Raw genomic sequence first — 23,931 nt, forward strand, 5'->3', positions numbered from 1 at the left:
TTGTTGGCTACTAGCTTAATGTCTTGCTTATGAGTTTTCCAGAAATATCTAGATAGCCACTGCCGTGCTAGAGACTAGATAGTTTTAGGACCTACCCAGCAAAGCAGTTCATGTGGTTAATGTACTGAGGAGAAACATTTGAATTCAAACAGAGTTAGTTGTCGGCTAGTTTCAAAGCAAACCTTCCCAAAGCCTTTTCTGCTGAGTGTATTTGGGAGTGGTTGTCCACTACAATTTTGAACAATCCTTGCATTTGGTAATAGTATCTTAAGTTCCTCAAATATTTCTAAGGTAACAGGGTGTGTTGGTGCTATCTTTTCCTATAAATACCTATAACTTCCATTTTCCATCTTGTTCCTTATTCTTTCTTGCTATTCAGTTCGTTGTCTTGGCAGTGAAGAACACAGTGGTGTGCAGACTGGCAGTAAGCATTTGTGATGAACAGGAACACTTGATTGACATCTCCATTGATAGAGGTCAAATATTGATGACTGTGGATGGCACTGCAGGACAGAGTGAACTAAGCCATTCACAGCTAGAAGAAAATTTGTCTCTCTTGGATAATTACCTGCAATCATCTGTGAAGACCTATGTGGGAGGATTGCCAGGTGAGTATCAAATGTTGCAGTCCAGAATGTAGACTGTCAAACAGTCAGTAGAAGCGACCATGTTCTACTTCTGCTTGGACAGCATTCACATGTCACAGTAAACTGTGGTTAATAGTTTACAATGAATCCACAGGTGACTCTCACTTTGCTTCTTGTCTAGTACATACAGGAGCAACATACTATGATCCCTGTCTTGGTGATGTGTCCAAACTAGGGACGGTGGTTTGTTTTGGTTTGAAGTTGGCTGCTTGTTAAACCAACCACAGTATGTTGGTTTGTGTTAAGCAGTTTATTGTGCCAGATAACACAACAAACCACAGGTTAACGCAAACTGAAATAAAAAACTTCTGAAGTTGTCTTCCTGGCTGCAGATGAGAAAAGAGGGGTTTCTGTGAGCCTGAGGTTTGCTGCATCTTGTTCCTGTCACAATAAAGCATGACTTGTTGTGACATCTATAGCCTGCCATTTGAAATTTTGCCTGCTTGGAGAATGAAGCACAACTGAACCTGAAGGGTGTTTTTTATCAGGAGAGGATGGGAAAGGAAAATAGTATGTTCCCAAGCAGAACTCACAAATGTGATCATTATTCTAAATTGCATTCCATTGTAGTAAGTGAGGGTTGCTTAGATAAGGGGCCACATAGAAATACTGAAAGAGAAGGCAACATATGTTTTATGTTCATGAAAGGCCAGAGAAATGTTCCTAGAAAGATTATACTACTTAAAGAGTGGTATTATATAGATCTCCCTTTAAAGGCTAGCAGATCCTCCCTATGATTCTAATGTGACAGGAGTGAAAGCTAACAATCCAGTGTGGCTGCTTCCAGGCACTTTGAATGCAAAGGTATAGACCCATTCATGTTGATGAATTAAATCTGGGCTATTCACACAAAATAGTGTTGGAATAAGAGACTTCCTCAGTGTGGAAACATTATCAGGCATCACCCTTTGTTCTGTTTTTGGAGCGATAAAATCTGGGTGTCTGCTTTTAGAGACACAAGGGTTAAAATGTTTTGGTTTGCAGAGAAATTCTAGTGTACTGGGGGAGTGGAATGGAAATACCACCAGATGTCTGCATCTGCAGGAATGTTTCCTGCCCCAGCCCACCAAAAATATTTTATGCTTCAGTTATTTTTCTCCCAAGTAGCCGGTGTCTTTTTGAGGAGTGCAGAGTTCTTCCCGACTTTTTTTTCTGGACATCAACCAAGCCCTAAGTAATAACTTCAGCGAGAGAAGGCATGGATTATAAAGGATGCATCCATTTTCAGGCACAGTTCCAAGTGCTGGTCTTTAAAGTCCCACATAGTTTAGGACCAGCAAAAAGGTTAAAGGATTGATATTCCTGCTCTGGTGTTGAGATCTTCTTCAGAGGCCCTTCTACAGGCCTTTGGAAGTGAGGTGAGCAGTGATATGAAAGAGTATGTGTTAGTACTGGTGCCCTGGCTTGTCTTCCCCAGGAAGGCTTGCTTGGCAACTGAAGACCCTTCTCCTTTTTCTCTTTGTGCCTGGGCCTTTTAGATGTTTATTTTGATAGGTTTTTGAATCTTTCTAGGATCTGGATTCAATGTCCCTGGTTCCAAACAGCTTTAATGCTGTTTGTTTTGGTTTTATTTAGTTGGTTTTATTATTCAATATTGAAGAGCAAGAAACATATAAATTAATAAATGTCTATGGAAAGTCTCTCGGTGCATGCAAATCTGGAAGGCTCTAAGCATGCAAAGTGGATGGATCCTGCCCAATAGGTTACTTTTTCGGTTTTAACTATTGTCCATTGGTGGTGCTTTAGGGAATATGACAGCAGCATAATTTGAATAGTAGAATATATTTAATAAATACTACTTATCTGTTCAGTTTTTCTACATGGTAGCTCAGCATAGTACAATGTGCACACAGGGATCCTTCATCTCATCAGCTCTTCCTTTTTATATTTTGTGTCTTTTTCTGCAGTGGCCCCTTTGTTAGTTGCATAGTCTTTTCCTAAAGTATTTTTTCCTTCTTCAAAAAAAGGGTAGTTAAGAGGCAAAATACAATCACACTGATAAATTTTTACCTAATTATACCTTAAAATCCCCCCCAAAATTTACTTTTATTAGAATGCTAATGGTATTGCTGCAAAAGGTGTCATGTAGTTTTCTTAAATCAATGCATTTTTTTTAGTTTCCTCCACAGAAGCATTTTGTTTAAGCCAATTTTTGTTATGTTAGATGTCAATGCATAGCTTGTTTGTTTGTTTGTTTGTTTTTTACATGACCTCCAGAGCACATGATACTTTTTTTTGCAAATTTTACGTTTGCCAACTTTTGATCAAAGTCTTGTAGTTGTGTCTTTAACAGAACCCTGCTCTGCAGGAATTTGCAGGCTGTGTTTCTCTTTGCCACAAAAGGTTCACTGTTAATTCCTGCAGATCCAGCTTGTGTTACAGGCAAGGCTACACAGGAACGGCTACAGAGGTTGTTAGGTCAAAAACTGAAACCATGGTGTGTGCGTGCAAATGTGAGTGAGAGAATGATTCTCTGCAGATTAAATTGCAGGTAGATTATAAATTAGACATAGCAGTAATGTTGATATAAGCTGATTTCTTCATGTATTGGCTTATACTAAAATCCTGTCTCTCTCTTCCTGCTTCAGTGTTTACATGGATACTGGTAGGCATCTAATAAAAGATTTTTACCAATTCCAACACAGCTGTGATCAAAGGTGTATGACAGATATATTATCTTAAACATCTCAAGTGCAGCTTGCCTTCCCGCCTTTTACTAAAAAAATTATTATTTGGCTGATTCCCAATAATAGTAAGGAAAATATTTCCATAGCCTATATGCATGTTCTGTGCCTGACAGGGTGGTCATCCCTCTATCGAACAGCACTAGGCACATAGAAGTCATTTGCTAAATCTTTATCTGGGTTCCTGTACTCCTCTGCCTGCATCCTCACCACACAATGCTACATGTGCACTTAGCCACTGTCTATTGGAATGAGTGCCCACTTCTTCCACCATGGAGCCCAAGGTGGTGTATATGCAGTTCCCAGGCAGTTTCCCATCCTGGCACTGACCAGCCACAAACCTGCTTAGCTTTAGGAAGTTGGTGACCTCATGCTCCTTTGGACCATACCCCAAGCCCTGGGAACACATCCATACCTTCAGATAACATCAGCCAGCTTGTGCTGAGCTGCAGATAATTTAAAACTGAATGGCAAGCGGGATGAGAACATCTTCCACAGAATGAGATTATCAGATAATTACACTTCATCAGAAGTCGCCTCTGTCCTAAATTATGTAATGGTTAATCCAGACCTTTTGTCTAGGAGTTAAGTTACAAGGGGGAGCTTTTTCCAGACAGAACCCTAAGCTGTTATCAGTGCAGATAGTCCTGAGGGGAAGAGACCTGCAGGCTAAACTTGCCTTGGTGCCAAAACTTATCTTACAATCGAACAGAAGACCTTGGAAAGGAAGACAAGAACAAAATTCGAGAAAGAGAAGAAGCAGTGAAACACTACAAACCCCAACAATTTCTAATTCTTTGTATGCAGAAACAAGTTCCTTCTGCGAAAGCTTCCCTGAATTTTGCAGCTTAGCTATTCCCATAGCCTGTGTTAGTCATAGCCCCATGTACAGCTTAGAATGTTAAATGGAAAAAAAAAGTTTTGTTTTAGAATTAACAAGAATAAGGAACTTGGTGGTAACCTTTATTGAATATGTTTTCCTTCTCTCTTTTTTTTTTAAAAAAAACAAAAACAAAACATACAGATGTTTCTGTCACTTCAACTCCAGTCACCGCTTTCTACCGTGGCTGCATGACAGTGAAAGTTAACAAGCAAGCTGTGGATCTAGATGAAGCTGTCTACAAGTCCAATGACATCACATCTCATTCTTGTCCTCCAATAGAGACTGGTCAATAGATGCCACTGCAACACACACAAACGTTTTATATTCAGAAAAGTCCCATTTCAATGCTTTCCTTTATATATATAAATATATAAATATAAATATAAATAAGATATAAATTATTCAGACTTCCAGCACTGCGTGTATAGTTCTCTTGAACACTGAAGTTATGTAGGAGCTACTGAAACTCGTGTGTCAGATTAATTATTGAAATATTTCTTCGCTTGGGAGGGTTTCAAAGATGTAATATATTTGTAAATAGTTGAGAAAACTGATATTAATAACCCAAAGCTGCAAATTATTGCCGAAGGTGAGTTGTTAAGAGGCAGGTCATACCTGCCATGTGGCAACTGGTAATATATTCTGAGTGGACTGGAAGATTAAAAAATAGTTCTGTATTTTTTTATTACCAAATGCTGCTTACTGACTTAATGAAATATGAAAGAATAAAATATAAGAACTTTTTTTGGACTTAGCTGAAGCAATGATGGTCTGTGTTCCGGATGGAATTTTACTTTATTCATGTTGATTTGGAGCAATATTAGAGTTTTATATCAAAACTTGGTTACTTTGTTGGCTGATGATATTCGGCAACTAGGTTGTGTCTTTTTCTAATGAATCTAGGCAGAAAAACTTGTCTGAGGCTTTTTTAAAAAGCAAAGAGTGATAGCAGTTATTGGGGGAAGATGGACTTTTAAGAACACATGAGCAATGGAGCTGTTGGCATTTAAACCAGAAGCAAGTGCTATCAATCATGGCAGAATAGATCACTACAAACTGGAACTGCCTCTATGTGTTGCAGGGCTGGTGGTTGTTGCTGTTGTTGTTGTTGCTGTTGTTGTTGTTTGTGTGGGGTGGGAATATTTTGCTCTCTTGCATTAAGTCCTTTGGGTGGTGCTAGTCTGTTATGAAATAGTTTGCTTCACTTTATGTATTCTCTAGCACATCCATACGCACAATGTTTGGTATGTTATACTCTCCCCAGTGGAAATGACAAGGCTTTTCCTCCCACTTAGGAGTATTGGAGACAGATGGTTTGCATTTTCAGCATGGGTGCAGAAATAGCAGTGGAATAGAGCACTTTATCCCTCCCCCACCCTCTCACTACATGCAAAACTTCTACATATGGAGCATAGAGAATAAAGACTTCTACTTATCCCCGCTGCCTGCCCTCTCTCCTCTAGCTGTTATGGTCTATCACACAAACTCTCTTCTGTAGTGAGGTAAGTATGGAACAGGGGTACAGGGTCCCTATGCACCATGACACTGGGGGTGGCTGCTGTGCCCTAGGCAGCAAAATATCTTGGGCTGGCCCTGGCACTTACTCCCCTTTTAATACTCACCCCACTTGCTTCCAATTTGCTCGTAGTTAGGGATGGGTAAGAAATTCAGTTTGGTTTGTGTTTTAATGTGAGCAGATCTAATTAATACTTCCCAAAATTAGCAATTCTTTGAATTTTATGTTACAGCTCTCCAACCAAAAAAAGTGTGCATTTCCTTTCTTTACATTGAATTATGAACTTTTCATTAAAAAGTCCCATTTATTATATTTGCCTGTTCTGTTCCATCAACCATATTCAGAAATGGGGAACCTGTGGCTGTCCAGATATATGTTGCCTGTGGTTGATGGGAGTTGGAGTCCCATGTCATCTCAAGGGCCACAGGTTCCACATACCTGGGATAAACCGCCTCCATGTCCTGCTTGCTTTCTATTCCTCTTTCCTCCTCTCTGTTCCCAAGTTTTCTTCATCATTATCCTCCACCCACCCCGCTGTCTCATTCTACATAATGTGAAAAACTATAAGCTAGAAATGGGTAACCTGTGGACTCCATCCTGAGATAAATCCTGAAACCACAGCCACTCCCTGTCTCATTCCAAACCTCTGCCAAAGGTTGCTTCCCTGTAAATAGCAACAGAAGCTTTTACTACAGCCCCCCTTTTGTTATGTGCCAACATTAAATACTGCATCACTTGTTGAATCTGTAGCATATGGAAAAGATAACTTTATTTTTAGTAGTAGTAACTACTGCACAGTACAACTGTTGAGACAAGAGAATAAATCCAAATATTTTAAAATACTTTGATCCTTCAGTATATTTTAACCCTTTGGAAAAACAGTTCATATTAAATTATGATATTTCATCTCATCTATAACATGCATAGACTAAAAGTACAAATATATTACACACAATATATTTTATTGTAAAATAACTGTCACAATCTTTTGGAAGACCTATCCACCCAAAAGAAGATATTAATGCTATGAAAGAAAGATGAAAGTATCTTTCCCTTTTAGATTCTAAACTGGAGGTAAACCCAACTATTATGAATAAGGAAATAAAACTAAGAAGCCAGAGTTTTGCAGCTTTGTGAAGTGATTTACATACAAAGTGGCTTTGCCACTGTGCAGTGAACTGCTGCACATGCAGCTCAGATGTGTATCTGCATAGCTATTCTCTCTGGGTAGAGATGGACATCCCCTTGCAATATAAAGGCTGTTTATTTGCATCTAGTATCTTGGACCACCAAGCACACAACGCCTGCATTCAGACATAACCATAAACTATTACAGGAACAAATCTAGGTAAGCTTCTAGTTCATGTGTCCCCATATAATCAGTATGACTGTGAGAAGGATATCAAAAACTTGCTTCTGTGTTTGACAAATCAAAGTAGTGTTACGTGCAATTGCAAACAAACTGTGGTTAGTCTTAACTGTGGCTTTTGGGGGGCTTTTTTCAGTAAGCCATGATTAAGATTAACCATACTTTAGGGTTCAGACAACATTAAACTGTGTTAACTGGAAACGGAAACAAAAGCATAAACTTCTCATTGCAGCTGCACTGGAAGAGGACGAGTTGTGTCACGAACCCAAGGCTCACCCAATTCATTTCCATTATGATAAATCAGATTTATCATTAATATCCAAATGCAGGCTGTATGTGGCTACCTAGATCTTAGCTCTGTTTTAAAAATAACAGTTGCTTTGTAGGTGCAGGGGGATGCATGTTAGTTTAAAAGGTAGGTTGAAAAGGACTGCATGCAATTATTTAACTGATCGATCAACTGTCTGTGATGCCTGCCTGTTTTGCAATCATTATCTTGTCAACATGTTATTTGGATTTAAAGCTGATAAATAACATGCCACACAATATGACACTCCTTAAAGACCACTAGCTAGTTAGCACACATTTCTGCCAAGGCTTTTGTTTTTAAACCTGCTACCTGTTGATATTGGTGTCTTGACTATGGTACGTACGGTGGAGGCTTTTCACCTGACAGGAAATATGGTGTATATAATGGAGGAGCATTGGGAGGCAAGCCATAGTTAGAGCTAGACTGAGATGGTGGCTGAGTGTCGTCGGATGAAGAAATATCAGTAGATGATGCTGTTGGGAAATTGTTGGTAGGCTGTAGCAAAACAAAAGGTTTTCGGTGATTAGCTGCTAATTGGACTTCAAAAGAGCATTAGGCATATATATAAACATATGTAAAAAAAACCCCCTAAAAACTCATCACTTATGCATAATTGCGGTAATATACCGTATTTTTCCATGTATAAGACTAGGTTTTTTTACTTTAAAATTATGTGGAAAACTGTGGGTCGTCTTATACACGGGGCAATCTCCCCCCTATTTTCTTAAATTGGGAGTCCCTAAAAATAGGGGGCATCTTATACATGGGGTTGTCTTATACACAGAAAAATATGGTAGACACCAGGGGTAGGCAACCTAAGGCCCGTGGGCCGGATGCAGCCCAATCGCCTTCTCAATCCGGTCCACCGACGGTCCAGGAATCAGCGTGTTTTTACATGAGGAGAATGTGTGCTTTCATTTAAAATGCATCTCTGGGTTATTTGTGGGGCATAGGAATCCATTCATTTCCCCCCCAAAAAATAGTCTGGCCCACCACATGGTCTGAGGGACAGTGGACCGGCCCACAGCTGAAAAAGGTTGCTGACCCCTGGTATACACAGAGAGACTCACAATGGGATAGCCCAGCTAGTAGATCATAAGACTCTTAATATCTGGGTCACGGGTTCAAGCCGCACTTCAGGCAAAAGATTCCTGCATTGCAGGGGGATGGACTCTATGACCTTCGTGGTCCCTTTCAACACTATGATTCTATGGCCTAATTCACCACTGAATACGAGGGGAAACTGTGGCCCTCCCAACATTGGGCTCCAGTTCCCTTCACCCTCAGCCAGCATGGTTGAGTGGTCAGGGTTGATGGGAGTTGTGCTCAGCAATGTCTAGAGGGACACAGGTTCCCTATCCCTGCTGTGTACACCCAGCCACACACAAATTGTCGGCTCGTATGTCATTCCTGCAGCTCTGGCTTGTCTTTCCAATTTTGATTCTGTGTTCTTAGCAGAGCACCTGCGACACTGGCCATATAACATTAAATTGTAGTAGAAACAAACAATATAACACTTGATTTGTAAATAATTACTTTAAAAGTGCTGAAAACTACCTTCAGTGCTAGTCTGATACATACCACCACCACCACCCCCCACACACAAACAGCCGCCACGAGCACAGTCTAGCAGCGCCATAACGGTGCATCTGATTTACAGTTAAGGGAAGTGGAACTCTTCCTCTACTATACCTGAAGGGGTAAATGGTAGGAAGCATAATGAGAGACAGTTGCTGCAGAAGGGCAAAACCCAGCATACGTCAGAATCTGCTGAGCTGGATTGTAAAGAATCTGTGGTGGAGGGCCAGAGCTGAAGGCAATTTGTGAGAGAGGCACCTGTGGAAGACAGCTAGATCAGTACATTTTGCTTATGCCCCACGTTTAATTTTTACATTCATCAACTACTTTTTCCATATCCATTGGTACATTGAATGACACCTTCGTGAACAGCATGATATAAGTTGAGGCAAAATGCTATCCCACATCTGCAGATTGGGGAACAGAATACTTTTTTTACAAGATAAAACTCCCATCTCTTCCTTTTACCTTGTTGTTGTTTAGTTGTTTAGTCGTGTCCGACTCTTCGTGACCCCATGGACCAGAGCACCCCAGGCACTCCTGTCTTCCACTGCCTCCCGCACCTTTTACCTTAGAAAAATGTCGAAACACTTTGGTGCCAAACCTGCTTCTATTTGTTCCTTGCAAAACACTTTTAAGGAAGGGAGCTGAGTCAGGCACATCCCCTGCTTGTGACCTTAACACACTAGAATGTATTGTGTCCCCTGCCCAACTTTCAACGTAGACCAGAATGTGTGTAATAGGAATAGCTTTCCACTTTTACACATTTCAAGGAGCACGCAGCTGCCAGTGTAAGGAAAATGCCTTTCTCTGAAGGACTACAAATAGTTATAAAAATGTCGCTGTGGAAGTCCAAATGCATCTGTGGAACAAATGCACCAAGCTCCTCTTTTTAAAAGGTAGGTATCTTGGTTGGGGGAAATTATTTCACTGAGCATTCTCTCTATTTCGTCTGACTGCTGTGACTACCCGACAAAAGCAACCCAGTAGCAGAATACAGTGCAAATGGTAACACACCAAATTCAACATTTTTTCAGAAACCGCACACTAGTCAAGAGTGCTTGAGATGGGAAGGAAGCATAGTGGGGCTTCCTGTAAATAGTTCTTCTTTTCAAATGTGCATTGAGTGTTATGATTCCTCCACAGTAAGACCCCAGGCCAACGTAAGGGCCACCCCTTCTTCAGCCTCTCAATGTCAAATTTTCAAAGAACATGCAGCAATTCTTTACTCATGTGCACAGTTTTTAAATTTCATGCCAAGCTACCTCCTCATAAATTCAAGAGCTATTTTTAAGAGCTTTAGGGGACAATGACATTTAGAAGAACAATTCCATTTCTCCTCACTTATTCTTACTTCCCTGCATTCTTGTTGGATGCCTGCCCCTGCTCTATTTAATGTCTTCTCCCAGTCCAGTGCTGACCCTTGACACTGCTCAAGGAAGGAGAGGGGAAGTGACTCAAATCTATTAGCAGTTTACTTCACACAAACAAACATGGAAATCCAGCAACAAAGTAGATACCAGGAATTTAGCCTGGAGGGCACCAAGAAACCATTTGTCCGTACTTTTCACTCGCTTGTGTAGTACAACTGACACAATTTATTTCCTTGCCATTTGCTTTAGGACTTGAATGCTAACCTCAAAGAAATCTCTAACAATACTTTGAGCAAGCTGTAAGGAACTGGCATGCAAACTTCAAATTAAAAAATGGTTACGATTCTCTTTGTGGCCTGAAGAGCAGGAAGGCACCATGACAAAATATGCATTGTGGGAAACTGCAATTGCTCCCTATTAACAACTTAAGTAGGATTTGGAAATAGCACTGTTTGGACCGTGTGCCAGTCGTCTCCAGCTGGATTGTATTCATAAAAAGCAAATCCAGGAATAAGGATTTGAAACTCTGAAAAGATTTACTGGTTCAAATTGCCTTTCTTTCACCTGACATTAAATTACAAGATGGCAAATGCTAGCTCAACGTGAAACTTTACGTGATATTTGGTGCATACACAGGTCCTCCAAATTCAGTGTGACTTTCAAAGGTGCTGGCATATTCAGGCATCAGCCTCAGCTAATAGATGCATGGAAATCCAACATGAGCACAACAAGCAGAGAACTAAGGAAGTTCTATTTATCCTGCCTGTGGTTTTCATCCTAAAGATTACTCTTCCAACCAATATTTTCAGGCATCTAGGTCACAAAAGAACATGTGTGCCTTAAACAAATAATTTAGAAAGCGTCTGCCTGTCTTTTGAGGAATCGAGCATCTCAGAGAGTAATGTATCAACCAGCTGCATGAAATGCAGATAGGCAGCTTGGGGGAGACTAAACCAAGACAACTTTCGCCATTAAAATAAGTACAAAAAATGGCAAAGTGCAAAAATCCTGTGCAAAATTAGGCTGCTTAAATTCCATTGAAATCCATGGGTTTTCAAGGCCTCAGTGCACAGAGCAGCTCTGGGCGTTCAGTATCAGTGGGCTGCTGAACATGTATGTACCCAAATCCCACCTTTAACCCATCATCTGTGGTGTAAATGCCGGCATAGACAGATTTTGGGCAATGACATCAGACATTTGAGAGGGGAGGGGTGGGAAGACTCGGTCTGGCAGTCAAAAAATAATTATGGCAAAAAAAAAAACCCACCTTACTGCTGCAGCACTCATGAAACCATAACGATAAATGCAACCCTTACCAAGCTGGTGTCCTCCAGACGTTTCTTGCTACAACTCTTGGCTTAGGGGGTTGTAGTCCTAAACATCTGGGGGGCATCAGGTTGAAGAAGGCTGCTTTAAGACTTCGGAATTGTATGTGCAGTTCCTCATGCAGCTAGAAATCTGCATGTGCAGGGCACCTTTGATGTGTCAAGGTGACGATATGCTAGCCTTAAGGTGTTCTAACAACATGGAGCAGAGCTGTATGAAACATCCTGACCCCTGATGCTACATGTGTCAAGAAGTCCCCGCTCACCCCATGGTGTCTGCATGTACAGTGAAAACATCTATAGGGGTGGGAACTTCACACATACAGCTGCACAGGCAAAGACTTCCAGACACCCTGGAATCTCTGGGTAAACCTAGTACTGTACTCTACACCTAGCACCTCCAAACATTTTTGTTACTTGCCCTTTCACGTAAAGTTCTAGGCTAGGCTACAGCAACATAAAAATACAAGATGTCAGGGACTGTCTGGACACTGAGGGGTGGTGGCTGAATTTTGATGAGTGGGCACTGGGAGAAGGGATCTGTGATCTGGAAGAGACATTAACAGCCAGAAAACAAGAGGCAGAAGCAGGAGTAGCTGTAGGATTGGAGAGTGGTGAACAGGTGCAAGAGGAAGGAGAAGAGAGGTCAGGCTGGTGTAGAGTCAAGTCCTTCCACATCTTCTCCTACTGCCCCCACCTCTCCTGCTCCACTGCCTCCCACAGGACCAGGGGAGGACTGAACAGGGAGGAGCAGAAACAGGTTACATGCAGGCATAGTCTTTCTCCTGCTCGTCCACAGCTCGGGTCTCTCTGCTACTCCTAGGTGTGCACCCGATAAGGCAGTTACAGCAACAGCCAAGGCACACTGGTCTGGGGGACATGCCTTTTCCTAACTTGTAAATGTACTTTTGACAATAAAAGAGTTAATCCCCTCCCTCCAGACATTCCTTGTGCAATAGCCCCAACCACATGTTCTGCATGGAAGCCCGAGGCCTACTGCGTTGACTCCCATCGGTATAAAATGCCTCTAGCATTTCGAGACTTACCACATCTTTAAATGCCCCAAGTATGGCTGCTGTGACTATGCCAAGAAACAACCCGATGATGTTCAAGACAGTGGAGGACCAGAGCAGCCGGTACAAGTGGACCACATCCTGACAGCTGTTCACGCCAAGGAACTCGTAATAGCTGGTAGAGTGTTCTGAGCTGGTGAGAAGGGGGTGGGTCGGGAGGGAAGAACAGCACATCAGCAGCAATTTACAAAAAGAAAACCCAGAGCACATCTGTGTGGACTTTTGCACACAGATGTCCCAGAATGCACCTACTTTTCCCTTCGTCCTCTCATTCAAACAATGAAAAACTGATGACATTTCTGGTATTCAAAATATAGCAGTTTGCCAGACATTGTGTTGGAAGGAGTTTCCCAATGTGTACTACTTCTGGAGGGTGGCTAGATTATTATTATTTTTTAATGGCTGTGGTTAAGTATAGGGTAGACTAGAAATTTGAAAAGAAAAAAAAATGAAAACAAAAATGTCTGAAAGCCATCCTAATGTTTGCATCTGAGCAGGAAGTGGCCCAAGCAAAGAGAGTAACCTAAGTAAATTCTGGATAGAAAGCATAGAAAGAAATTAAGGCCACTGCTTGGGGCAGGCAGAATAAATGAATCTGTTTTAATAATAATAATAATAATAATAATAATAATAATAAATTTATACCCCGCCCATCTGGATGAGTTTCCCCAGCCACTCTGGGCGGCTCCCAATCGAGTGTTAAAAACAATACAGCATTAAATATTAAAAACGTCCCTAAACAGTGCTGCCTTCAGATGTCTTTTAAAAATAGGATATCTGCTTATTTCCTTGACATCTGAAGGGAGGGCGTTCCACAGGGCAGTCGCCACTACTGAGAAGGCCCTCTATCTATTAGTGACAAAATCTACAAGCTACTTTCCAACTGGGTTCCCCTTCTGCCCACTCCACTTTCGTCTCTCGCAAAAACATGGCATTTTCTTCTACAAGTGCTGACATGCATATGAGCAAGGGAGGGTGTTTTGGGTCAAGGAAATAAACAACCATCTTGACTTTTAGAAGAAATCTAAAGTCAGCCCTGTATAGGGAAGTTTTAAATGTTTGAAATCTTACTGTGGTTTAATTTGTTGGAAGTCACCCAGTCAGATGAGTGGAATAATAATAATCACAGGGGAAAAACCTAGTCATTGCCCATTCCCCACTGAACTTGTGTTTAATAGCAGATCATCAGAACTGGAGTAAAAGAGGCCTGGCTGATGTATTCTACTGCGTCATTCATTCTGAGTGGGTTTGTATTAGACAGCCAGGTAAAGCATAGTTTCTCCCCAGATTTTATGACTAACATTATAAACACATGCCTGGCTGAAAAAGCAAATGAATAGGCTCCTCCTATAATAGTGACTTTTGCAGGAAGATACAGTACGTGTCTGCTTTATAAGACTACAGATTGCAGCATCCATTGGGTTACAACAGACTGTGGCTGAAGAGGCTCAGACTGACAGGAGCCCTCCAAACCTGCTGTCCACAGGTACTTACTTTTCACAATTGTACAAATCGCAGCAGTAGCATGTGTTACTCTTCACTTTCAGCTGACACTTGCTGTTTAAGGTGTAACATGTCACCTGAAGAAAGAGGAGGTAGCAAATCTTCATTTGGGAGACTTGAAATTCTGTTCACTAAGTTTACACCATGCACTGTGGTCAGAAATTGGAGCTGTTTTGGAAACAAATCCCCATGAGCAAAATGGCTGCTCAAATCCCCTTCAACTTTGTTAGGTAGCCTTGTTCTGTTTTATTTTACAGAATTCATCTTTCCTTGGGGCCAATTTTGTTTCTGTTCCTTGTCCTGCTTGCAAAACAATAGATGGGCCTTTTGTTCAGAACTTGCCAACATATATACGCTCAGCATAAAACATACAGTAACACAGACCAAAAACAATATGTATTCAGTGTAAGGTTTTAGTCAAAAGTCTATTTGCCCACAACTGCTCCTGTACTTGGCTGCAGAACCGCAACCCAAAATAAATCTGAATACGAAATGCAGACATTGTTGGACCGTGTCAGACTATTACACTGTAGAGTTGTAGTTTGGGGCCAGTATAAACCTATTAACTTGAACTTGGGTATATATGACAATATGCCACTCAGTAAAAAAGAGAAAGACCCAAAAAAAAGAGTTATGTCTAAGGAATGCATTCCAAGGGACCATTAAGCAACAAGAATGGAATGAGAATAGCTTTGATTCCAAAGAAAATATTCTTGTTACAAATATGATAGTGTGTTTTAAGTCTGGAAAATAAATCCACAGTGGCCAAGTGCTTTGACTGCAAAACATTTATACTCCTAGTCATCTTGGAAGTGGCTTTCCCCATTCATAAAGCTACAAAAACTACACTATAATAGCTTACCTCGGTCTGGTAAACATCATATAAGAATCCAACTCCACTTGAATAATACTGGCACCGTTTATTATATAAAGGCCTGGGTTCCTGCAAAAAAAGAGAAAAAAGATAAGGCTTTGAGATACATTATTGCAATTATCTCCCAGACAAACTGCATCAATTTTGTAAAGTTGTTAAGTCCATTTAGGTAATTAGATAGCCAAGGAACACTTTGCCACGTGTTTCCTTTCTAACACACAATTGTTGGCTTGGAAGCAAGACATAAGTGGTTATGTTCAGCAGGGAGGGTAATGTGTGTTGGGAAAATATAATCATCCTTACTGATGCATATGCAAGGATTGATTCTACCCTGGTGGCAATTCATACACTGCAATTTCGAAGGTTTAAGTTATAGAAATAAACATTTAGATTGGATCTCCTAAAACAGTTCCTAATATCAAGAGCAGTTGGGCAGTAACGAAAACTAGTTCCTGTTAGGATCATCCTACTCTCGTGTAGGACCCTGGCAGAGACACATGCCCGACTGGCATGTTCTCTCCCTCCTGGTCATTCGGGAGCTTCCAAAGCTTCCTTCAGCCCGAACATCACAGTGACTGATACCAAGAGGCATCAGCACACTTACGATCCTGCAGAGTATTTGCAGTTCGCGTAACAGAACTCAGTAGTACAGCATTTTGGCTAATCTACTTTATTTACATATAATACACTCAGAGCATTCTGCTTTAGCTCCTTCCTCTTTCTCATCAGACTGCAAAGAGAGAAAGAAACAAAGGACAATAGTCCCACACCACGGAACACAGTAACATCAAAACATCCTGTCTCCATCACTTCCCACACTGTGGAATGAAAACATACACCGTCATGTGATAGACAACAATCTCATGACTGCACACACGGAGCAAGAATTCTAACGGTTCCTACTTGTCATCCTCCAAACCATAGTCAGGAATATTGGGAATAAACTCTGTGCTTGGGCATTCCCTCCTCTTTTCTCCAGTTACATGCTTAACAAATTCTTTGTTTGATCAAAGTTCTTGTGCATACAGGAGCAATGCAGGATCCAAGCGCAGACTCAAGACTGCAAGCCTGATGTTGTGCACACCCTGCATGGCAACGTGCATTCAGTGATGGAGGCAGGCACCTTTTCGGTGTGCTGTGCACACGCCATCCCCATGTCATCTTTGGTCCACACTAACTGTCAGTCTAAAGGAACAGTTATAATCCATTTTGTGCTGGGAATGTATGTTTGACTTGTCTATGAATGAAATAGGCAAACAGGAAGCAGTACAGTAACTTAGCTGCTTCTTTATACTGATACATATCATTTATATATCAAGATACAACATACTAGTTTCCAGCACCTTTCGAAAGACTGGGTTTTTTTAAAAAAAGATCTGTGGAAACACTAATTGAGGAGAGAGGAATAGAAAACACAATTGCACACTAGTTTAAAACATGCACACCTGTGGGTACAGACAACGCAGAGAGTAGCTGCTGCTTTAGATGAAGGTGTGTACAACTGCAAACATCTATGTACAAAATAACACTGAGGAGAAATGACCCCTGTACATTTCAGAGTCTATGTGTGAACACAGCCCGAGTCTTCAGGAAAAGTAGGATATCCCAAACCAGTTTTCCAATTACCGTCAAATCAACTTTCTTCCCCACCAAGCACTCTATCTTGTCTTGTTACACACACAAACCATGCAGAATTTGGTTACTGCGCCACAAACCATGCTTAAAGTTGTTGCTTTTGGTGGTTAGCTTAAATTCAAGCTTAACTCTGTGAATCAAACTTGCAAAGATTCCAAACTAGATTCCTTTTTTTCCTAATCCGTGTGGGAAGCTTTGCTTGTCCATCAATGATCTCAAAATACATTGCACAAATGATTATGGACTAGACTAGACTAGACTAGACTAGACTAGACTAGACTAGACTAGATTGGAGCTTTCTAACAAACCCCTTCCCCCAGATAAGGAATCAAAATGAGGCGAAACCTGATTTTATTTTAAGTAGCTCATAAATCACATGAGTAATACATATAGTGCATATCTATAGGCATTATAATTGCTTAACAGCAGCAAGGTGAAATGGACCAAATCTAATGGAAAAGTGAAATGGACCAAATCTAAAAGCTAGGAAAATACTGCTACTGAACTGTCTATAAAGAACTCACTGGACAGCTTTATTTGCTAACTTCTGTCCAACACATGCTACGTCCACAAATCATTTATTTCCGCGTGTGCGTAAGCAGAATATCTCTTATACCGTATCATCAAAACTCACATAGACACCCACAGTAATGACCACCAAGCCTTCCACAACCTGCAGAAAAGTGCAAGAGAATCTTGCTTCATGTCATTGCCCTGCAATGTCCCAAACCTCTGTGTTGGGAGAGTTTTCAAGAGCCCCCAGTATTCATTTGGGTATAGACTTAGGTGAAAATCCTGATTGCTGAGTTATATACAAGGGTCTCTGATCCTCTGATATAGATCCATAATAACAACTAGGATTCACCACTAGAACATGTAGTGATGGCTGGCCATCTGAACAGCTCTAAAAGGGGATTTGACAAATTCATGACCGATATGGCTTTCAGAGACTACTAGTCATGTTCAGCAACCCCTGAACATCAGTTCAGAATGATAGACTCCGACTGCACTTACATTCTGCTTGTCACCTTCCCATGGGAATCTAGTTGGCAACTGTGAGAACAGAATGCTGAACTACTTTTTTAAAATAAAAGTTTCCAATATTAGGAAGAGCGTGTGCGCCCTCTTGAGGCAGGTAGATATATCTATACAACTCATAGAAAGTGTGAAATCAGAAAGCACAAGCTACAGATCTTTTAAAGCTTACACTAGCTTTCCAAAGCAAGGACACACATTGCATGATCCGTCAGACTTTCATCTGATTGCACATGGAATCTAACAGAAGGCTCCCTACCCCTAGCTTAAATGTTTTCATTCACTGCCCATGTTTGAGACTGAGTGAGCTAGAAATCCAAAACCAACTGGCAATTCAACTGCCCTGAGAATATGATTGAAAGCCATCCATCTGTCTCTAGAAATGACGGAGTGTGCCTCTGTTGGTGATGCCAAACTGCTGTGTTAGCAGCTCCAAAGTGACCTCTTTGGGGCACAAGCCTGGGTGGTGTGTATGGAGGTCCTGGGATGCCCAGACAACAAGACCATCGGCTTCGCTCATGTGGTCCAAAGCAAAGCAGAGCAATACACTTGGCACCAGCTGGGCTGCAGGAGTTGCCAAAAGGAGGCATACAAGACACCACCCAACCACCTTAGGGACTCCACTCTGGATTTGTACAGTATAGGGTTTACTCCTTAGCCTTTTCTTCTACTGAAGATATCCCACAAGGCAGCAGAAGTTTAGGATCAAAGCTTCCTTTTCCTAGAAGGGCTACCTTCCCAGGTTGATGAGTCCCATCTGCCTCTCACTTCCGTCTACAGCGCACGCAGAAACTGGCTCCTTGACCGTTGGACCCACTATGCTAAATCTGCTGGAGCCGGCCTTTGCATGCTGGGTGAAGCCCCTAACTCACCAAGCGTTTGAGACCAATCAGCTACCCTCACCCAGTTTTGCCAGTCACTCGAAGCCATTTCTCGGGGTGTGGCTGTTGTTGCATGCTGACAGCTTCTGACAGGTGAGAGCTGGGTGGGGACCAAAGGTGGACAAACGACCCCAGAAGGAGCACAATGTGTCACCCACCAGAGGTGCCACCCCTCCACTTGCACCCCAAGGGCACTAATGTATATTTTTAAAAACAGAACAAAATAATTTGATATTTTAAAAGCAAGACAAAGCAACTGGTACTGAGTATCTGAGAATCAACCTTGGTTCCAGCCCATAACTACCTGATAGTTCAGAGGTTGGCAGAATTTGTTCTCACATGCAAAAAAAATTATATCTCCTTTATTTAGATTTAAATGTGCTCACAGTGGATCTGAACTTATGAGACAATGCCACAAAACCTATAATGTATTTGGGGTATACTTTGTCTTGAGCTTGGGATTCTATATGCTGCCAGGCAGAGAATTCATCTTTCCTTTGCAGTATCTGCATTTTTCTATTTTTACTCTCTGATGCTGACTATGAAATTAGTAGCTCCTGGCAGATACCCCTCTATATAGCGAAACTTCTAAACATATGTCTAAGTTACACTTCTTCAGCAGTTTTGAGATAAAATACTAAGGTCAGTAAGTTGAAGCTCTAAGCCAGGCAGATCACTGTGATTACTGCAAAAATCAGGAGAGGTAAGTGATCAGATTTATTTATAATAATTATGAATGCTTCCATGTTCTCCATAGCTTTTCTTGGGCCAAGAACTTTCTCTGTTTATCTGCTATACATTTGTTGTCATGGCACTGCATTAAAAAAAAATCCACATTTGTAACATCACTACAAATAGCATTAAAATAAAGCACCTTGCTGTAAAGTCCTTGTGAAGTAATTTCTGCCAACTCAACTTTGCTTGATTTTATGCTGACATGGAACATATGTTCCTGGGTTGAAAAACACAGCGCTATTTTCAAGCCAGTTTTCAAACAAACAGTGATGCCATGGTGATATATTCTAACGCCACTCAGACTTGGATTTTTCCTACTTGCATATCCAAAAAATATATTAATCTCTTTCACCCCTCTTAAAAAGGGATGCTACTATTTTTCTGGTGCAAAATAAACAATTGTCAAATTGACAGAAAAGCACGTAGCGCTTAAACAATACATGTGTCACTCACAATACAATATTAAAATGTAAGAGTAATAAACAAAGTGTTCAGACACCTCAGCAACCAATCTTGTGCTTTTGTATGGAAAGTTCTAATGTGTCTCCCTAGACAAAAAGAGCCTTAACCAAGACTCTTAATATGTACAGTGGTACCTCAGGTTACATACGCTTCAGGTTACAGACTCCGCTAACCCAGAAATAGTGCTTCAGGTTAAGAACTTTGCTTCGGGATAAGAACAGAAATAGGGCTCCGGCAGCGCGGCAGTAGCTAAAGTGGTGCTTCAGGTTAAGAACAGTTTCAGGTTAAGAACAGACCTCCGGAACGAATTAAGTACTTAACCCGAGGTACCACTGTAGTTTTAAGCCTTTGTGTCCTATGGGCAACTTTGTTTTCCAGTAAGTTGGAAGGTACACCTTACAACTGTATCAACATGCTTATTGCCTGAGAAAAGTCCAGTTTTCCATCATGTTATTGATGGCTTGTTGCTAATTGAAATGGTCCTGCTGGAAACCTGAGAAACTGTTTGCACTTAGGTCACAATCTGGGTCCAGGCTACAGCCTTGTAAGCACAGCCCCATTTGGAAGAAAGGAATTAATGGCATAAAAGTTGCAGCAAACCGCGTAGCCTGAGACACATTTTCAAAATAAAGAAATACCAGGAAAATTGCATATACATTATAATAATAATAATTTATTATTTGTACCCCGCCCATCTGGCTGGGTTTCCCCAGCCACTCTGGGCGGCTTCCAACAAAGATGAAAAATACACTAAAATGTCACATATTAAAAACTTCCCTGAACAGGGCTGCCTTCAGATGTCTTCTGAATGTCAGGTAGTTGTTTATCGCTTTGACATCTGGTGGGAGGGCGTTCCACAGGGCGGGCGCTACTACCAAGAAGGCCCTCTGCCTGGTTCCCTGTAACTTGGCCTCTCGCAGTGAGGGAACCGCCAGAAGGCCCTCGGAGCTGGACCTCAGTGTCTGGGCAGAACGATGGGGGAGGAGACGCTCCTTCAGATATACTGGACCGAGGCCGTTTAGGGCTTTAAAGGTCAGCACCAACACTTTGAATTGTGCTCGGAAACGTACTGGGAGCCAATGTAGGTCTTTCAAGACCGGTGTTATATGGTGTTATATACATTTCATATCATCTCTAGGAAAACACCCAGATATTTGTTTTCAATCGGGAAAGGAGAACCTACAGCCTTCCAGATGTTGTTGGCATACAAGTACCATTACCCCTGAGCTTTGGCTATGCTAGGGTTGGTGGGAGTTGTAGTTAAAAAACATTTGGACAGCTGCAAGTTCTTTGTCCCTTTAACTAATCATCACCAATCATGTAAAAGCTCTTGAGAAAAATAAAACAAAGCTATAAAATAGGCCACAGAGCTTTAAACACAAAGAAAATCTAAACCCAAGAAGTGAATTAAAGTTACTTTCCCATTTGGAATGATGAATGCTAATTTAATTTTTTTATAAAAGAAATTACCATATGAGCTGTGCAATTACGTTAATGACTCACTCAGGAAATGATATTAAAGGTAATTAGTTATGATTTTGCATCTTGCACCACCATGGAGAAGGAAAAATAGGCCTAATGTTTTCCTTCAAAGCGATTGGCTAATTTAATTGTGGGGAGGCATCGCATATTATTTGAGTTCGGTTTCCTACTGCCTTGCCGTTTATCAACAGAATTGCTTCTATTTTTTAACAGAGAGCCAATAAATAGAATGAATTTTACTGGTAGCATTGGTTTTTCCAAAAATATGTCAATACGATTAAGTGGAGAAAGAGTAGGCATGTGTGAACAAGAGGCGCCATTCTGATTATTTGAAATGGCCTGAGGTCCACAACCATTTATGCCATAACAAATTTATCAGTCTCTGTGGTGTCACAGGATTCTTTGTTTGTTTCTAAGGCAACAGACTAACAAAGACAGCCCTGTGGGATTTTTAGCGTCAAAAGCTCCCTGGCACTAAAATTAACATGATTCATGCATCATGCTGTCCCAAATCTTCATTTTATAGCATGTTCTATGTATGATACTGTGGTTTTTATGGAACAGGATGAGGTTCTTCCCAGAAATGCCCTCCTGTTCCAGAAAAAAGCCACCAGATGGCACCATGGAATTCACAAATTATTAAAAAAGGATCCATAATGAAAGAGGTTAAACTTTTAATAAGGGCCTCCCCACTCAGGATTTTGCCATACTCTTAAAAATTAACTCATACTGATTACTATTTGATGAAGGAGAAGGAAAAGTAAAGGTAAAAGGTAAAGGTAACGGATCCCTGGACAGTTAAGTCCAGTCAATGGCGACTATGGGGTGCAGCGCTCATCTCGCTTTCAGGCTGAGGGAGCCGGCGTTTGTCCACAGACAGCGTTCTGGGTCATGTGGCCAGCATGACTAAACCGCTTCTGGTGCAACGGAACGCCGTGAAGGAAACCAGAGCGCAAGGAAATGCCATTTACCTTCCCGCCGCAGTGGTACCTATTTATCTACTTGCACTGGCATGCTTTTGAACTGCTAGGTTGGCAGAAGCTGGGCCAGAGCAATGGGAGCTCACCCCATTGTGCACATTCGAACTGCCAGCCTTCCGATTGGCAAGTCCAAGAGGCTCAGTGGTTTAGACCTCGCCACCCATATCCCAGAAGGAAAAGTACCTAACAGTGCAATCCTATGACGCTTACTCAGAAGCAAACTACACTGAATTTGACTGTCAAATCTGACTTCCCTCAGGTTCTCATTTTCCCAGTCTTAAATTCTGCTCACATGCCATCATTAGATTGCAATTACCGGTAATCCTCAGCATTCATCAGCACTTTAGTATAAATTTCTTCAAAAATACATTTTTGTGTGTGTGCACTCTTTCCCTAACGTGCACTTTCCCCCCAAGCAACGTCCCTAATAGAATGCATTTTGTATGTTATTTTCACTAATAGATACATTTTATGCACACCTCCCCACTAATATTCACATTTGTTTAGACATGTTTTGGGTGGAGAAGCGCATTGCAAAATAAATACCTTATCCTCCCAACCCACACCATTCCCTTTTAAGTACAGTGGTACCTCGGGTTAAGTACTTAATTCGTTCGGGAGGTCTGTTCTTAATCTGAAACTGTTCTTAACCTGAAGCACCACTTTAGCTAATGGGGCCTCCTGCTGCCACCGGAGCACGATTTCTGTTCTCATCCTGAAGCAAAGTTCTTAACCCAAGGTACTATTTCTGGGTTAGCGGAGTCTGTAACCTGAAGCGTATGTAACCTGAAGCGTATGTAACCTGAAGTACCACTGTATTTGGATGAAGAGACCTGCCTTGAAAGTTTGTCCTCACCCCCGCCCCCCGCCAAGCTATAGAATCACAAGGGAGAGCAACTGTCTTCTACATGCCTGGTGAAAAGGTTGTTTTGTTGTTTTGAAAGGATATTAAGTTACATGCAAGGGCCAGCTCTACTGCTGTGTAACAATATACCGCCAACAAACATGATTCACAGATAATGGATTCCTGTAATATCTGTATTCCCCCCGCCCTGCCCCGAACTAACATCATTACAAACTACTTCCACCTTTATTTGTTTCAGTTGATCCAGGCATTCCACTTTTTTAAAAAATGGGGGGGGGGGGGAGGTGAATAGTGGTTTTGAATACACAAACGCTGGGATGAATGTGAACAAAGCAAACGACATCTGTATTACGATTTCTCACACGAGACAGGGGTACTTTAAATCAAGTCCCTTTTACATCAGCTTCTAATTTTTGTAAGTGCTTTTCTATAGAGCTTTCTATTAAGTGAAGTGTTTTTTTCCTCTGAATGGGGCAAATCATGTGGAGCTATATATCCTAAAATACATTTTTCTTCAGTAGTGTTTGTGCCGAATTTATGCCATCTTCACATGTGATAACAATGGATCCCCCCCTCTCCTTTATTTTTTAAAAAGCTGGAGGTACTTTGTGAAAGACAGAACATAGCTAACTTTCATTATTTTGCGCATGACTTTTTAAGAAAAGCAGGAAAGAAATAAATTATCTGCATTAAGAAAACAGGCAAAAAAGAAAACAGGCAC

At 41.2% G+C, this 23,931-nt stretch overlaps 2 protein-coding genes across 4 annotated transcripts in view; one reads left to right on the forward strand and one right to left on the reverse strand.

Annotated features, from left to right (window-relative positions):
• Positions 1 to 4,964, forward strand: part of GAS6 (growth arrest specific 6) — a 45,161-nt gene extending 40,197 nt beyond the window's left edge. Inside the window, exons 14-15 of the mRNA XM_081003061.1 lie at positions 380 to 608; positions 4,356 to 4,964. Coding sequence (XP_080859187.1) covers positions 380 to 608; positions 4,356 to 4,507 — 381 coding nt within the window. The 3' untranslated portion in view covers positions 4,508 to 4,964. The remainder of the gene's footprint in view (positions 1 to 379; positions 609 to 4,355) is intronic.
• A 1,509-nt stretch (positions 4,965 to 6,473) lies between these two features.
• The window catches only part of TMEM255B (transmembrane protein 255B), a 65,427-nt gene continuing 47,969 nt past the window's right edge, over positions 6,474 to 23,931 (reverse strand). For all 3 annotated transcript variants that reach the window (XM_081003244.1, XM_081003243.1, XM_081003245.1), the window contains 5 exons: positions 15,124 to 15,204; positions 14,253 to 14,338; positions 12,732 to 12,891; positions 9,102 to 9,245; positions 6,474 to 7,904 (listed from right to left, as the gene is read on the reverse strand). In XM_081003244.1, the coding sequence (XP_080859370.1) occupies positions 7,740 to 7,904; positions 9,102 to 9,245; positions 12,732 to 12,891; positions 14,253 to 14,338; positions 15,124 to 15,204 (636 nt within the window). In that variant the 3' untranslated portion in view covers positions 6,474 to 7,739. The remainder of the gene's footprint in view (positions 7,905 to 9,101; positions 9,246 to 12,731; positions 12,892 to 14,252; positions 14,339 to 15,123; positions 15,205 to 23,931) is intronic.

This window comes from Podarcis pityusensis (assembly GCF_964106645.2).
Source record: "Podarcis pityusensis genome assembly, chromosome: 4".
Taxonomy (NCBI): Eukaryota; Metazoa; Chordata; class Lepidosauria; order Squamata; family Lacertidae; genus Podarcis; species Podarcis pityusensis.